Below are 16,230 nucleotides of genomic sequence, written 5' to 3' on the forward strand. Positions count from 1 at the left end.
TCTATTGATAAATAAAGTTTGCTCCCCTTTTTTCCCCATATACTTTTTAAATAATTAACCATATAAACTGGTTTAGTCACATATGAACCCTGTGAGGTAGGTTACCTTTGTCATCCATCCTTTCCCAACTGGTTTGTAATATCTAGCTTTATTTCAAAACTCTTCTGCTCCAACTACATTGGTTTTCTCATGGTCCATGGCCATATGCTCATTTCTGTCTCTAAGCATGCTTATGCTGTTATTCTTACTTCAGATAGCCTTATTCTTTTCATTCCCTAATTGTCATTTCAATTGTAGTTCTGCCTTTTCATGAAACATTCTCAGCTATTTCATCCTGTGTTTCTTATGGTCATCATCACATTTCTGTATTAGCTGGACACTTAATGTTTTGTGTGGTTGTTTTTATGTGATTCTTCTATGCATATATTTGTTCCTTAACTAGACTGTAAGTTCCTTAAATGTATTTCTTCTGACATCAAATAGTGAACATACTTAGTACATTCAAGTTAATCTCGGAGAAATCTTGAATACACTTAGATTTAAGACAAACTAGATACGTATTTCTCAAACTGTTCATAAGTTTTGCTATCAAGAAGGATTTACAATTGGCAAATGTTTGAATTTAAATTTAAAATCACATAGAATTAACTTTTTTTTCTTTTTAATAAAGAGAGGCATATTATGCAGATCAGTGATATTTCCAGTACCAATAAGACCATACATTTATTTTAAGGAATAAGTAATAGACTTTAGATTGTCTACTTTAGTTCTTTCTCATGTCTTCATAGTATAATAGTGATTTGTTCTTTGATCTCTGAACCAGTTGTGATAATTCCTAGACCTCTTTTTAGTCTGTAAACCAATGAGCCTCAGCTTGGCTGGCAGAAAGGTGTGGAAGTATTATAAATTGTGAGTGTAAATTGCTGATATCAGCAAGCAAGTAGCATATACAAAACCTAGTAGAAGAAAAAGAAGGATGGAAGAAAGTGAATTATGGATTTGAATGAATGTCTTATGCAATGGTGTTGGCCTACTGAAAAACTAAAGAACGATTAGGAATCCAGGACTTTCCCACTAAATACCAGGGTGCCAGGCAGAACTACTTTATGAGCTAATTTAGGTAAGAAAATGTATCCATGAATGTATCCATAGTTATAAAGTTGGTAGCATCTTTCTTGTCTATCCATGCCATTATTGCTACTGTTCATTTGGTGCTTATATATATGCCAAAAATAAGCTGTTTGAAGATCACTTGTTTAATCCTTTACAATAGAGAATCTTTTTTTAATTTACTTTATTGAAGTATAGTTAATTTACAATGTTGTGTTAATTTCTGATGTTCAGCAGAGTGACTGAGCCACACACCGACATACAGTTTCCTTATTCTTCTCTGCTGTGGCTGATCACAGAGTACTGAACATAGTTCCCCATACTATACAGTAGGATCTTACTGTTTATCCATTCTGAATATGTATCAGTTTGCATCTGCTAGTCCCAGACTCCTGATGCATCCCTCCCCCTTGGCAACCACAAGTCTGTTCTCTATGTCTGTGAGTCTGTTTCTACTTTTTTTATAGGTAAATTCATTTGTGTCATTTTAGATTCCACACGTAAGTGATGTTATTATGGTATTTGTCTTTCTCTTTCTGACTTACTTAGTATGATCATCTCGGTCCATCCATGTTGCTGCAAATGGTATTATTTCATTTTTTATGGCTGAATAGTATTCATTAGATAACCATACTAGTGAATTTATGTGCCAGTGAGAAACTATTCTGTTGATGTGTGTGTGTGTGTGTGTGTGTCCATGTACATGTGTGCACATACCACATCTTTATCCATTCATCTGTCAGTAGACATTTAGGTTATTTCCATGTCTTGGCTATTGTAAATAGTGCTGCTTATGAACATAAGGGTACATGTATCTTTTTTGAATTATGGTTTTGTCAGGATACATACCCAGGAGTGGGATTCCTGGATCATACGTCAACTCTGTTTTTAGTTTTTTTGCAGACCCTCTATACTGTTTTCCATAGTGGCTGCACCAGTTTAATTCCCACCAACAGAGTAGGGGAGGTTCTACCATAGGGAATTTTAACATAAAACCTTTTTTTATCCTGAGAACTACTTTGGAAGTTTAGTTATGCATATGAGTTCCTTCTCAGAATGTTTTGAAAGAGTAAAACAAAATAGGTAGGTCAGAAATGAACCAATTATGTAGAAACACACCTGAAAAATATTAAAAATCTGATCTAGTAATAGGAGCTTTAACACAAATGCAAGATCTATTATTGGTGACTCTGATAATTAATTTCAGATTAATGATGGGTTAAATGTTATTTGGGGATCTGGACAGCTATAATATGAAAATTCCTAGTCACTGTGCTAATTTCTAATTGCTGTACTGCTAATATTACTATGATTTACTTAGATTCATAATTGAAAGAAAATTGAATATCATTCAGTGATTAGTGAAAATGTTAAAAATGTAATTTTTTCTCCATCCAAATTTACTAACCCCATAAATTTTATGTGGACCCCAGATTAAGAACCCCCTGACTTAAAGAAGTTCTGAAAGAGATTGTCATTAAACCTAAAATAAGCAGTAAGTAGGGAATTTGAACTCAAACAATCTGGCTCCAAAGCCCAAATTCTTTAACCAGTTAGAATATCCTGAACTCACAAAATCTTTTTCCCAAATTTAGCTAGCTTTTTTCCTTTAGAATAAAAAAAGATCTGAAGCATTTTGTTTACTATTTAAATTAAAAACCAAATAGCTTAGAAGTGTTTACATTGAATGTAAAATCAGATTTAATTTTTGTATTATGGTGAGTTGAGAAAATTGACAAAGGGAAGAAATATGGAAAAAGGAAGAATGGCCAAAGCAGAGGTTCTCAAACTTTAGGTCTCACAATCAATCACATGAAGGATTTGTTAAAATACAACATTGATGACTCCTCAAAAGTTAAAAATAGAAATACTGTATGATTTAGCAATTTCACTTCTGGGTATATATCCAAAAAAATTAAAAACAGGGTCACAAAGAAATGCTTGTACACCCAGGTTCATAACAGCATTATTCACAATAACTAAACCTGGAAGCAGCCCTAGTATCTATGACTGAGATGAGCTAATGTGGTATGTATACATACAATAGGATAGTATTCAGCCTCAAAAAGGAAAGATAATCTGCAATATTATCTGCTACAATGTGGATGAACCTAGAAGACATAGACAAATACTGGATGATTCCACTTGTGTGAGGTTCTTAGACTAGTCAGTTATAAAGACAGAAAATATAAGGGTAACTGTCAGGAGCTTGGGGAATTTAATAAGAACAGAATTTGTTTTACCAGATGAAAAGAGTTATATGGGGATGGGTGGTGGTAATGGTAGCACAACCTGTAAATGTGTTTAATACCACTGAATTGTGCACTTAAAGGTAGTTAAGATGGAAATTTTATGTTATATGTTCTACCACAATCAAAAAAGAAAAATAATTTTTGAAGAAATTTAAAATAAAACAATTTTTTAAATGTAATGTTGGGTCCCATCAGAGTTTTTGATTCTGCAGGTCTGGGGTGGGACCTGAAAATCTGCGTTTCTAGCAAGTTCTCAGATGATGCTTGTACATCACACTGATCGCTGCTTTCTGAGAGATGGAGGATTGAAGAGAACAAGGGTAGGAAATGACTCAAAGAGAAGCTCTTAATTAGAGTTTTGTCAGAAATTACAACCTCTCCTTGGGTGTGGACTTGAAAGGTTTTTGGCTTTTTCTTTTGAAATGGCAAATAGCCAGTTCTCACTTTTTTTTTAATCATTAAAATCCAATGCTCAAATTTATTAAGATAATAATGGGGGAGAGGGGTAGGGAGGAGAGGAGGTGTGCCTCAGAGCAGTTGTTCTTACTTTTAAGGGTATTAAAATTGCCATCCCATAAATTATAACATTAAAATATAACTTAAAGTAGAATTATAGTTAAATTGATCCTGCAGTGGAAATATTATAGCGCTGTCAGTAAGAATTTTTAATTTCAAAGTGTTTGGTTTTATCTTTGTTGGCTGTTTCTATCTAAGAAATGACCTGATCTAATAGCCAGAATCAGGAGCGAATTTTTGCTCTGTGTGAGAAACAGAAAAATTTGCACAACTCAGAGTACTTGGCAGTGGAAATCAAATTTATTTAAGTCTTTCCTGCTCAAGTCTGGTCAGTAGGAAATAAAGCCATTGACAAAAATACCTGTGTGTTATTATAAAAGCTGTTTAGGAATTCACATCATATAATTGTTCAGGGCTATCTCTTTATTTCCAATTTCTCACACTCTATAACAAGATTGTTTGGGTTACGCCTGAAAGATCTGCCCCAAACAGGTTAAACCAGGGGAAAAAAAAACAAACCTATGGGTTTATGTAAGTGAACAGCACAAGGGTATATTTAGCTTTAAGCACAGCTTGATCCATGTCTCAGACAAAGTCATCAGTTTCTATCTTTTAGCTTCCTCTGGGTTCTTTAGGCTCCACGTTGTGGCTTTCCTGGCAGCAAAGCCTCACACTCTCATTTAGCTCCTCATTTTTCCTGCCTTCAAGCCCAGTGGAAAAGAAAGTCTGTGTACCAACTTTCCCAGCAAAAATTCTGAAGTTCACTCTAATAAAACCAGCTTTATGGGCCCAAACTCGTCACTGTAATCTAGGATGAGGGATACTCCCCTTAACCAATCTAAGGATTACTCTTCCTGGAGCTGGGGGTGTGGGACTAACTGCCTAAATAAACTGCACACGTGGCTGATGCTAGAGGGAAGAGTGATTTTCCTTAAAAAGTGTGGGATACTTTTTGCTCCTAAAAAAGAGAAATCATGCTGTACATTAAACCACAAATTTCTACTTTCCTAAGATCTTGAGGGAACTATAAACCCATCATTTTCAAGCAACCTCTTTTCTCCTTAAATGGAAGAAGGAAAGGAATTGGGGAATAAATAGCTGAAATAGATTGCATCAAGGAGGGAGTAGGGTATAGAGAAGCAAAGAGTGAAACCATAATTATAAAACCTTCTTAGGTGATATTCCTGGTCAGACTATTATAAGTTTTTTTTTTAGTGAAGGAAGAAAAGATGTCTATACCACATTGTTCCCTCCCCTCATTTCCACCCCTAAAAACTAATAACTGTCTTATAGGCTGTCTGCCCATGTGACCATTTTTATACTCTTTAAGTTAATTTCCCACATACCTGGCCCTTATTTCACAGACTAATGTTCTTTCCATATCATGTAGGTTAAACTCATAAACCTATTAAGGAGGTGTATCAGTTAATAAATTCTTTAGAACTTAACATTTTCTGTACTGTTATTTATATTAAAAATATGTAGTCATCAGAATCTATTATTTCTACCTTAAGTCCAGTAATTATCCCTTTCACACAGTTTGCTTTCTGCAGTCTCTCTACTTTTTTTTAACCTGCCATTTTTCTGTACTAGTGGTTCCCAAACTTTATTTAATATCACATCACCTTGAGGGTTTGTTAAAACACAGATTTCTAGGCCCTCTTCCTCTTGAGTTTCTCATTTACTAGGTCTGGAGTAGAGCCAGAGAATTCGCAGGTTTCCTAGTGGTTCTGAACTGCTGTCTCAGAGAACTTTGTTTTGAGAATCCCTATGATAAAATCACTTGCCCCTGCAAATTTCTACTGTCACGCCTTCCTGAAGCCGTCTCTGGTCTATCCAGATTGATCCTTCCTTCTTCTTAAAATAGGGAAGGATATACCTGTGGTAATTTCACTGGAACTTTAAGTATCTTATATCTACTAGATGTAGCCCAAATTAAATTACAGAGTTTTCCAGATAGGTACAGTCTTTGATTTATTTTGTTTATGCAGCTTCATGGAACCAGTGAAACTACATGGAATCAGTGAATGCACAGTGTATGTTACTGGCACTTTCTTTAGTTTTCAGCTGCTTGCTTGTTTTGTACTATTAAGTTATAAGTCTTCATTTCATACTTATTTGCATCTAAATTATAATTTTTAGATGCAGTAATTTGGTGGTATTATAAATTTACATATTGTGGGCAATACTATTTGATCTCAGATGACCATCATCAGATGTAATGTTAAGCGATTAGAATAAATGGAAAATGTGTGTGGTAAGTTGGTAGATGTTGAAAATCAGCAAACCTTTTGGGTGTATTATTATCAATAAGGGTTCTTTTTTTAAATATCCCCTCTATAGGATAATTTCAGCTAATCTCTAATGAGCATTAGCTTAAAAATCCAAATTTTAAGCTGTATACTATCACTATGAATTAAACAATGTACCTAATAAGTTCACTGTAAATCATTGTTCAACCATCTTATCTACCATAGCCGTAAAATTAGAAAAAAATCCAGAAGTGCCTCTTTTAAATGTCACCTGAGTACCTTCTAAAAAGTAAAACTGTAAATGTGTTTAGGGGTGAAGTGCACTAATGTCTGAAACTTTGAAATGCATCAAAAAATAAGATTGGTGAAAGAATATGTAGCAAAATGATAGAATCTGGGTGTTAGGAATATGGGTATTCACCAGTTTTTCATTTTTTTTTTTTTAAGTTTGAAATTTTTCATATTACTTGAGGGGGGTGGTGGTACAGAAATAGGCTTATTCTTATTCAGAATTTGTAGGGATTATAGCTTATTCAGAATTTGTAGGGATTATAGCTATACAACGGAGAAGGCAATGGCACCCCACTCCAGTACTCTTGCCTGGAAAATCCCATGGACAGAGGAGCCTGGTAGGCTGCAGTCCATGGGGTCACTAAGAGTCGGACACGACTGAGCGACTTCACTTTCACTTATCACTTTCATGCATTTGAGGAGGAAATGGCAACCCACTCCAGTGTTCTTGCCTGGAGAATCCCAGGGACGGGGGAGCCTGGTGGGCTGCCGTCTATGGAGTTGCACAGAGTCGGACACGACTGAAGTGACTTAGCATAGCGTAGCATAGCATAGCTATACAAATATTCCCATTATATTGATGTATGAAACTTCCATTTAAATAAATGTTAAACACATAAATATAGGCGGTTTCATTTGGTTCAACCTAATTAATACTTTTACATTTTGTTTTTTCCTGATGACTGGAAATTGGCTTAATTTAAGATTCAGTTTAATTTAGCTACGTTTGTGTTCTATCGTTGATATGAAAAACTTAACAAGAACCTAGAAGTCTAGTTTCTAGATATTTCTGCCTATATTTTGTTACCAAAATAATACATTTCATTCCATCAGCGATATACAAATGTATTTACAAAATTACCTTGGTTATGGGGAAATATATATCCTAATACCACAAATAGCTGGCCTATTTGCTCTATACTTATCAACTGAAATTTTATGAAAAAAAACTAGGTTGAAACCCAGTCAAACCACAGGTAGTAGTGATGGTTGGACAGCAGTGTGAATGACTTAGTGCTACTGAATTGTAGTCTTAAAAATGGTTCAAGTATTCAGTTTTATGTTGTGTGTATTTTACCATAATAAAGTTTAAAAAAATAAAGTGAAGGAGGAGACATTTCTGTTTAACCATAAGATAGCACAAGGGCCCAGACAGCTTGGCTGAGTTGAGTCAGAGGGTCAAGCATGCTCAAACAAATGCTACCCCACTCCAGTTTTACCTAGGTAGGTCATATGAAATCTGACTGGTTTTGAAAGCTAAGTAAAAACATAATTTTGGATATTGTTAACATGTATTCAGTTCAGTTTTTTCCCCCTATTCTAAGAAGTCTTAATTGATGCATGTGATTAAAATTCATGTTGATCTACAAAGACTGGAGACTTACCTACAGTACCTGACTATATAAGTCTTTCCCACTGAGCATAGTTAAGCTAGTTGTTGTAACAGAAGCCAACTTATCTAATTAAGTGAAAAGTGCACAGTAGGTGACAAGCTTTAATTAGCAGTTGTTTTCCTCTTGTGCAGTGGTAGTAGAAGGGAGTGAATGATGTCATTGAGTTAAATTGTAATATTTGCCCTAATGGAAATAGATGTCAAAACTTGTGTTAATTGGGAGGAAAAAATAAGGAATTGCAACCTAATTCCACAAAAACAAATTCGAGTTCATGAAGTACCCTTAAGAGCAAAATGTGAAAAAGTTTAAATATTAACCATCTCAATAAAGATTCTTTTTATAATATAGGCATCCCAGACTTGAGACTTCTAGGTTTCAAATATAATAAATATAATTTAATTCCCAGAAAAAAGGAAAGCCACTCATACCTATAATGGAAACATGTAAGCCCAAATGTATCATCTTACTATCCAAAAACAATTTATCCTGATGTCTTCATCTATTCTTTCCTTTGTGCTTTTAAATTTAATCATCTTACTCTCTTATAGTCATACTTTACCAGAAAGAGAAATGACTGGGTTTTTTCTCTCTCTCAGGTGAAAATTGAATGAGACCATATGTGAAATCATTTGTGTAATACTTTTGTTCTCCAAGTTCAAGAGGTTAAGAGATTAATGTTGTTGAAATGGGAGATACACTGAATTTCACATATTCCTGTACTTAGCACTCCTCAAGAATTATTAGGTCTTATAAAAGCAGCTTGAGGATTGTCTCTGCATTCTCATTAGAGAAGGTGAAAATTTTCTGGAAAGATTGAGGAAGTTATGTAAAAACAAAATTCAGAAAATACAAGACTTTGCAGAACATAAGAGAGTGAAGTCGCTCAGTCGTGTCCAACTCTTTGCGACCCTGTGGACTGTAGCCCCCCAGGTTCCTCCATCCATGGGATTCTCCAGGCAAGAGTACTGGAGTGGGTTGCCATTTCCTTCTCCAGGGGAGTCTTCCCGACCCAGGGATCCAACCCAGGTCTCCCGCATTGCAGGCAGACGCTTTAACCTCTGAGCCACCAGGGAAGCCCACAAGGAAAAACAGAAAAAAGGAGAAGCTACTCTACTGGAAATGTGTTGGTTATTTTTCCCCTCAGTCTTTTAATATAGAATTAAAGGTTCTATAATATAACATAGTAGGTTCATCCCATTAAGTGGAGCTGCAGTCAAGAGGAGGCTGGAGTGTTAATGATAATATCATTGTTTTCTCTCTTAATTTACAGAAGTTGCTGGGTGTGTTTTGCCACTGATGAAGATGATAGAACAGCTGAATGGGTGAGACCGTGCAGATGCAGAGGATCTACAAAATGGGTTCACCAGGCTTGTTTACAGCGCTGGGTGGATGAAAAACAAAGAGGAAACAGTACAGCCAGAGTGGCATGTCCTCAGTGCAATGCTGAATACTTAATAGTTTTTCCAAAGTTGGGTAAGAAGATCCCTAAAACCAACACAGATATATATATATCGTGTTCTTACATTGTATGTGACTCTTTAAGATCCTAGGGTTGTCTTTAAGTAATTCATCTCTTTGCTTTTTTGTGAGTTTCTCTATTCCATTTCTGTTTTATATCTAAATGTCAGATATTTATTTGTTTTGCTAACAGTTTACCTTATCCTTAATATATTCCCAAATCTATCCATTTGTGTATTAAATGTTTTCATTTGGTTGACGGATAAAGAACTTGGATATCTAATTATGTAGATAAAATCAAGTAACACAACTATAATAAAAAGCTAAGGAGCCTCATTCTCTGGAAACCAATGGTGTGGGAGAAAGAAAACAATAGTTGTTCTAATACTTATTCTTCTTAATTTTTATATTAAGGAATAAAAGTAAGGACATTAAATATTTAATAAAATGCAGTGTTAAATTCATCTTTGGAATCCAATTTATATGGCTGTCTTTCGTGAAAACTACTTTCCTTTTTCTGTGAATTGGCTGGCAAGAAATAACCAATAGTCTTTGAGAATGAGGCTAGAGTTGAAATAAGTGTAGCAGAATGTTTAAAGGAAGCTATAACTAACACTGATATTTAGTTAGCATGTTTCAATACAGCCATGTGATTATGAACTGGTGTCATTCTCTGGTGGTTATGCCGTGCCATATAATAAGAATGTTATTAAACATTTTTAATATCATCCTTGACTACAATCAAGAAGTGTTTGAAAGCAGTTTGGTTTTTCGGAAGGTCCGAAGGAAAAAATGACTTTGTGGAGGAATGTTTCAAGGAGAAATTGGAAATTATTAGATATGTTATTTTTTTCTAGGTGCTATACATATTGAAATCAGACCTTTTTTTTTTTTTAATGAAGCTATATAAATGCAGATGATGAAGTGCTTTTCTAATGTGAGAAGATTAATAATAAGGGCAATCAAAATTTCCATAGTTGTCTGTATTTCTCTAACATAATGCATAGGAAGAAGTGATAGTTTTCTATGAAAGAAAAATAGTGTAGTAGAGAAAGTACCATTTTTTGGACATTTAGTATTTGTGGATCTCATTGATGGGTCTTTTAAACATCATGAAAAGCAGTTACTGCTGCAATCTTTCACCACATTGATACCTGGCTCACTGAAGTCAAAGCTACAGTTTCTTGTCCTCCTTATTAGTTCTGCTAAATCAGATAATCCCACTTTTCAACTATAGATTGTTGAATATTTCCAACAACCAAGTATAGGATGATTCAGCAGCAAGTATAGGATGATTCTTCTAGATGTTTTGGATATTCAGATGGATGAATACCAAAATTATTGCAAGAATTCTCACTGAAAACTACCTACAATGTCTGAGTTGACAAATGTATGGCACTCAGCAATGAAGTTGAATATTTCAGTTTGGAAAGTGGCACTGGGTAAATCTGTCCTTCTGGTGTTTTTCAGTTCTAGGAAATACATTTTTTTAGGTCTAGTGTGGTAACTGAATAAATTTCTCTAAGTATACTAATAATAAGACACCCGTTCATTCTACAACAAGGATAGAGCATGGCTAGATGTTGGAAAAGTCAAACTATGGTTAAGCTGTGTGTATCATGATTTGGTCTTTGTATTTTATCCTGAAGAATTTCAGCTATGATGGGTTCAAGCTATTCACTATACTATATGTCTCACAGAGATCTGCCACTTGAGTAAGCCACAGATAATCACAGAAAGTTTTTACTGACCTTATCGGTGTCATGGGGTGGAAATGTATATCCTTCATTTGAATAGCTTTTGGTAGCATCTTTCCTCCTGACAAGATAAAAAATCAGAGTGTTGTACTTACTTCTTTTTTCCTGACATAACATGCCAAGGATATCTGCTCAGGGGCTGCGGTTGAATATATATTCACAATTTTCTTTGCAATCTTTAACAGACTCAATGGAAAATTTAAGTGTCAAACTCCAGCTGTTGCCTGTGAATGAAGCCTTGTATGAATTGACTTTCAGGTGCCATAATGTTCCTGGGTACACACGACTAGTGCTTTTGGCTATGTTGATCCTAGTGTATGTTTTCAAGTTAAGGTTCAAAGATAACTGTTGGTTATAAGAAAATCCCTTCTCTAAAGCATATTTTCATTGATAATCAGAATTAAAGTTTTATTTCATTATTTACAGTTTATATATATACGCCAAGGGTTGGTTCATACTGTGAATACTAGTGGTTTCTTATAGTCATAAAACAAAATATTTAAGAGCATACACCTATGATACTAACTGTTCTTACTCACTGAATATGACACCTATTATATAACGTCCAGTAGTGTCCTCTGATAGGAGAAGGCAGTGGCGACCCACTCCAGTACTCTTGCCTGGAAAATCCAATGGACGGAGGAGCCTGGTGGGCTGCAGTTCATGGGGTCGCTGAGTCGGACATGACTGAGCAACTTCACTGTCACTTTTCACTTTCATGCACTGGAGAAGGAAATGGCAACCCACTCCAGTGTTCTTGCCTGGAGAATCCCAGGGACGGAGGAGCCTGGTGGGCTGCCATCTATGGGGTCGCGCAGAGTCGGACACAACTGAAGCGACTCAGCAGCAGCAGCAGCAGTGTCATCTGATACAGAAATATACCAGTAGATTGTTTTCTTTCTGAGCATATTTGTCATTAATTTTGCAGCTGACTGTAGTTACACTTGATTTTGTTAAAATAAGGTAAAGTTCCTTTACAGTTTTTAATCTTTGCTGTCAATGACAAAATTTGTAATGCAGGTGTCAGTTGGTTTACTAGAGTGGTTGAAAATTATTTGAAGACTTCAGTGGCTTCTTATTACTGTTTTATAATGATTTAGACCCTGTTTCAAAATGTATTGTGCTGTGATGGGAATAAGGAGGTCCCCTGCTGCTGCTACTAAGTCGCTTCAGTCGTGTCTGACTCTGTGCGACCCCAGAGATGGCAGCCCACCAGGCTCCCCCATCCCTGGGATTCTCCAGGCAAGAACACTGGAGTGGGTTGCCATTTCCTTCTCCAATGCATGAAAGTGAAAAGTGAAAGTGAAGTCACTCAGTTGTGTCCGACTCTTAGCGACCCCATGGACTGAAGCCTACCAGGCTTCTCCGCCCATGAGATTTTCCAGGCAAGAGTACTGGAGTGGGGTGCCATTGCCTTCTCTGAAGGAGGTCCCCTAGTACAGACTAATAACTTGTAATTCACTGGTCACAGCCCACTCTAAGATCCTACTGTTTTCACTCTGTAAGATCATACTATTTATCATTTCGAGTCAAATATGCTTTCGTCACTTCTACTCTTCAGTGAATGCTTTTGAGGTATTTATTATTTAAATTAGAGACTTAGCACACTGATAAGAACAACAACAAAGTAATATATTTAGCCAGTGTAAACAACTCATGATGTCGAAGTTTGTTAGCTGAAACAGTCAGTCTCTTCTTAACCTTGTAAAGCATATGTGACCCTTGGAACATAACAGTTAAGAACCTAAAAGAATTTCCTTGAAAGTCATAATTAATCTTTTCAATTTATGAAATGTTTGTGATCAAAGCTTTTATCACTTTTTTTTAAAACCAAATTGTCTGTAGTAAACCAGATGATTGCCAGGGACCACCATTCATCCCCCAAAGACACTTAGGAGACACTGGCCAAAAGAAGGAATAAGAGACAAGAGAAAAGATGCAGAGAGGAAGAGCTGATGGTTAACATTCTATGAGATGGTCTTTGTGTAGCAGGTATTAAAAAAAAGAGTTTTCATATGGATTTAGCCGCAGTCTATTTGACTAGCTGGCCAAAGTCTGCATCTTTTCTGGTACTTAGTGGTGACCAGAATGGAAGGATGGTGGCAAATGTCTGTTCTTAATTGTCCATAGGGAATGTATGGTACCTGGCTATGGAAAACTTAGAGACAGTCCATCTGACTTTCACTCCTCTCATTATTCACTTTTTTCTAGTGAATTAGGACAGTTGTGTGTAACTACAGGCACTTAAAAACTACTCAAAATATGGTCTCAGAACCAGCAACATTAAAATCATCTGAGAGCTGTTAAGGATGAGAAACCTGGTGAATTCCCTGGTGATACAGTGGCTAAGACTCCATGCTCCCAATGCAGGGGGCCGGGGTTCAATCCCTGGTCAGGGAACTAGATCTCACATGCCTTATCAAAGATCCCATGTGCCACAACTAAGGCTGGTTGCAGCTAACTGAGTTAATTAAAAGAATGAAGAACATTAGCTCCACCCCTAGTTAAAATTAATAATCTGTGTTTTCATGGAATCATTAGTTTATGTGCATGTTAAAGTTAAGAAGCATAGAATTAAAACAGGAAAAGAACACCAGCTGAGAAAAATTTGTCTTCTGTTAAAAATAAAATATTTCAAAAAATAATAAAATATTTATATGCAGCTTAAGACCAGATAGTTATTTTGTTTAGCTAAACAAAAAGGATCCAGGGACAGTATGTTTGTGGTGTACAGGTCTCTTCATTTGTTAAATTTATTCGTAAGTATTTCATTCATTCCTTTTTTTTTTTAAAGTAAAGGATTTTGGTGGTTTTTTTTTTATGATTGACGTATAGTTGCTACACTACATTGTATAAGTTACAGATATACAGTATAGTGATTCATGACTTTTAAGGGTTATTCTCTATTTATAGTTATAAAATATTGGCTGTATTCCATGTTGTATCCTTATAGGTTATTTTATACCTAGTAGTCTATACCTTACTCCCCAAATTTTGTTTTGTTAAATTTATTTCTATCATTCTTTTTGATGGTATTTTCAATGCAGTTAATTTTATTTTCAGATTCCTTATTGCAAGTGTGTAGTATACAGTTGATTTTTGTATTTTTATCTCATATCCTGTAACCATGCTGTTCTCATTTAATAGTTCTAATAGTATTTTAGTGCATTGCTTAGGATTTCCTATATATAATATCATGTCATCTGTGAATAGAAACAGTTTTGCTTCATCTTTTCCAATCTAGCTGCTTTTATTTCATTCCCTTGCCTAGCTACCCTGAGCTTCCCTGGTGGCTCAGACGGTAAAGAATCCACCTGCAATGCAGGAGACCTGGGTTTGATCCCTGGGTTGGGAAGAGTCCCTGGAGGAGGGTATGGCAACCCACTCCAGTATTCTTGCCTGTTGAATCCCCATGGACAGAGGAGCATGGCAGGCTATAGTCCATGCGGTCACAAAGAGTGGGACATGACTGAGCAGCTAAGCATAGCACAGCACGGTTGCCCTGGCTGCAGACTCCAGAACAGTGTTAAATGGAAGTGGTAAGGACATCTTTATCTTATTTTTGATCTTAGAGCAAAAACAGTCTTTTACCATGAAGTATGTTATCTCTGGGTTTTTCATAGATAATTTCTATCAAATTGAAGATTTTCCCTTCTAGTTTGTTGAATGTTTTTTACCATGATAGGGTGTTATATTTTGTCAGATGTCTTTTCTGATTCTATAGAAGTGATCATGTAGTTTTTGTCCTTTATGCTACTGATATATGGTATATTGCATTAACCAGTGTTGCCTTTCGGGATAAGTTCTACTTGATATTGATGTATAATCCATTTTAGATATTGCTGGGTTTGGTTTGCTAGTATTTTGAGGATTTTTCTGTCTGTAGATACTGGTCTGTAATTTTTTTTTTTTTCTCAGTGGTTCAAGAACTAGGTGATACTGGTCTCATAAAATGAGTTGGGAAGTGATCTTTTCTCTCATATTTTTGGGAAGGAGATTGTGAAGGATTGGTGTTAATTCTTTAAATGTTAGATGATAGTGAATCCATCTGGTCCTGACCTTTTCATTTTTTAATTTCTGTAAGGTTAATATTAATGTCCCCTCTTTCATTCATGACTTTATTTTAGGGTTTTTCTTGGTCAGTCTAGCTAAAGATTTGTTAATTTTGTTGATCTTTTCAAAGAACGAACTTACAGGTTTTTTTTTTTTTTTTTCCTCTCTTTCTATTTCATTTATTTCCACTTTAGTCTTTATTATTTCTTTCTACTTGGTTTGGGTTTAATTTGATTTTCTTTTTCTAGTATCTTAAAGTATAAGGATAGATTAAGGGTTTGAGATCTTTTTTAAAACAGACATTGCATTTTAGAACAGTTCACAGGAAAATTGAGAGGAAGGTACAAAAACACCCCATATACTCCCTTTCTCCGTACATGCATGTGTGCTCAGTCACTTCATGTCCCAATTCTTTTGTGACGCTATGGACTGTAACCAGGCTTCTCTGTCCATGGGTTTTAGCCTCCTGCATTAATTAATGTGTTTCTCCAGGGTGATACATTTCTACAACTGATAAACCTATACTGACACATTACTACCCGAAGTCTAAAGTTTACATTAGGGTTCACTCTTGGTATTGTACACTCTATGGGTGTGGACAAATATATAATGATGTGTGTCCACTATTATAGTATAATACATAGTATTTTCACTGCACTGAAAATCCATCTATTATTCATCCCATCCATCCTCTTCCCTAAACCGTGACAACCACTGATCTTTTCATTGTTTTCATATGCCTTTTTCAGGATGTCATGTAGTTGGAATCATACGGTATGTAGCCTTAGTTTCTGTATTCCCTTTATAGTCAGATAATTCATTTCTTGTGAGCACTGAATAATATCCCACTATCTGGACATATCACAGCTTATTTTTCCATTCACCTACTGAAGGACATTTTGTTGCTTCCAGGTTTTGGCAATTATAGATAAAGCTGTAGTACACAGCTATGTACAAGTTTTTATGTGGACATATATTTTCAGCTTATTTAGGTAAATAACAGGGAGCGTAATTGCTGGATCATATGGTAAGAGTATTTTTAATTTTGTGAGAAACTACCAAATTGTATTTCAGAATGGCTGTACATTTTGCATTCTGACCAGCAGTAAGTTCCTGTTTCTCTATATCCTTGTCGGCACTTATTGTT

At 35.6% G+C, this 16,230-nt stretch overlaps 2 protein-coding genes across 4 annotated transcripts in view; one reads left to right on the forward strand and one right to left on the reverse strand.

The window, feature by feature from the left end:
* Nucleotides 1-16,230, reverse strand: part of CPEB3 (cytoplasmic polyadenylation element binding protein 3) — a 348,047-nt gene that overhangs the window by 274,296 nt on the left and 57,521 nt on the right. The window contains exon 2 of one of the 2 annotated variants that reach the window (XM_086378571.1): nucleotides 11,025-11,091. The exons of the other annotated variant lie outside the window; for it this stretch is intronic. The gene's annotated coding sequence lies outside the window, so the exon portion shown is untranslated. The remainder of the gene's footprint in view (nucleotides 1-11,024; nucleotides 11,092-16,230) is intronic. 2 annotated transcript variants of the gene reach the window in all.
* MARCHF5 (membrane associated ring-CH-type finger 5) overlaps nucleotides 1-16,230 on the forward strand; it is a 53,188-nt gene that overhangs the window by 8,397 nt on the left and 28,561 nt on the right. For both annotated transcript variants that reach the window (XM_086378591.1, XM_086378589.1), the window contains exon 2: nucleotides 9,086-9,288. Coding sequence is in view for 1 of the 2 variants with exons in the window: in XM_086378589.1 (XP_086234715.1) it covers nucleotides 9,086-9,288 (203 nt within the window). In the remaining variant the exon portion in view is untranslated. The remainder of the gene's footprint in view (nucleotides 1-9,085; nucleotides 9,289-16,230) is intronic.

This window comes from Bos grunniens, chromosome 26, assembly GCF_055505025.1.
Source record: "Bos grunniens cultivar Pamir isolate PY7600 chromosome 26, Bosgru_T2T1.0, whole genome shotgun sequence".
NCBI lineage: Eukaryota > Metazoa > Chordata > Mammalia > Artiodactyla > Bovidae > Bos > Bos grunniens.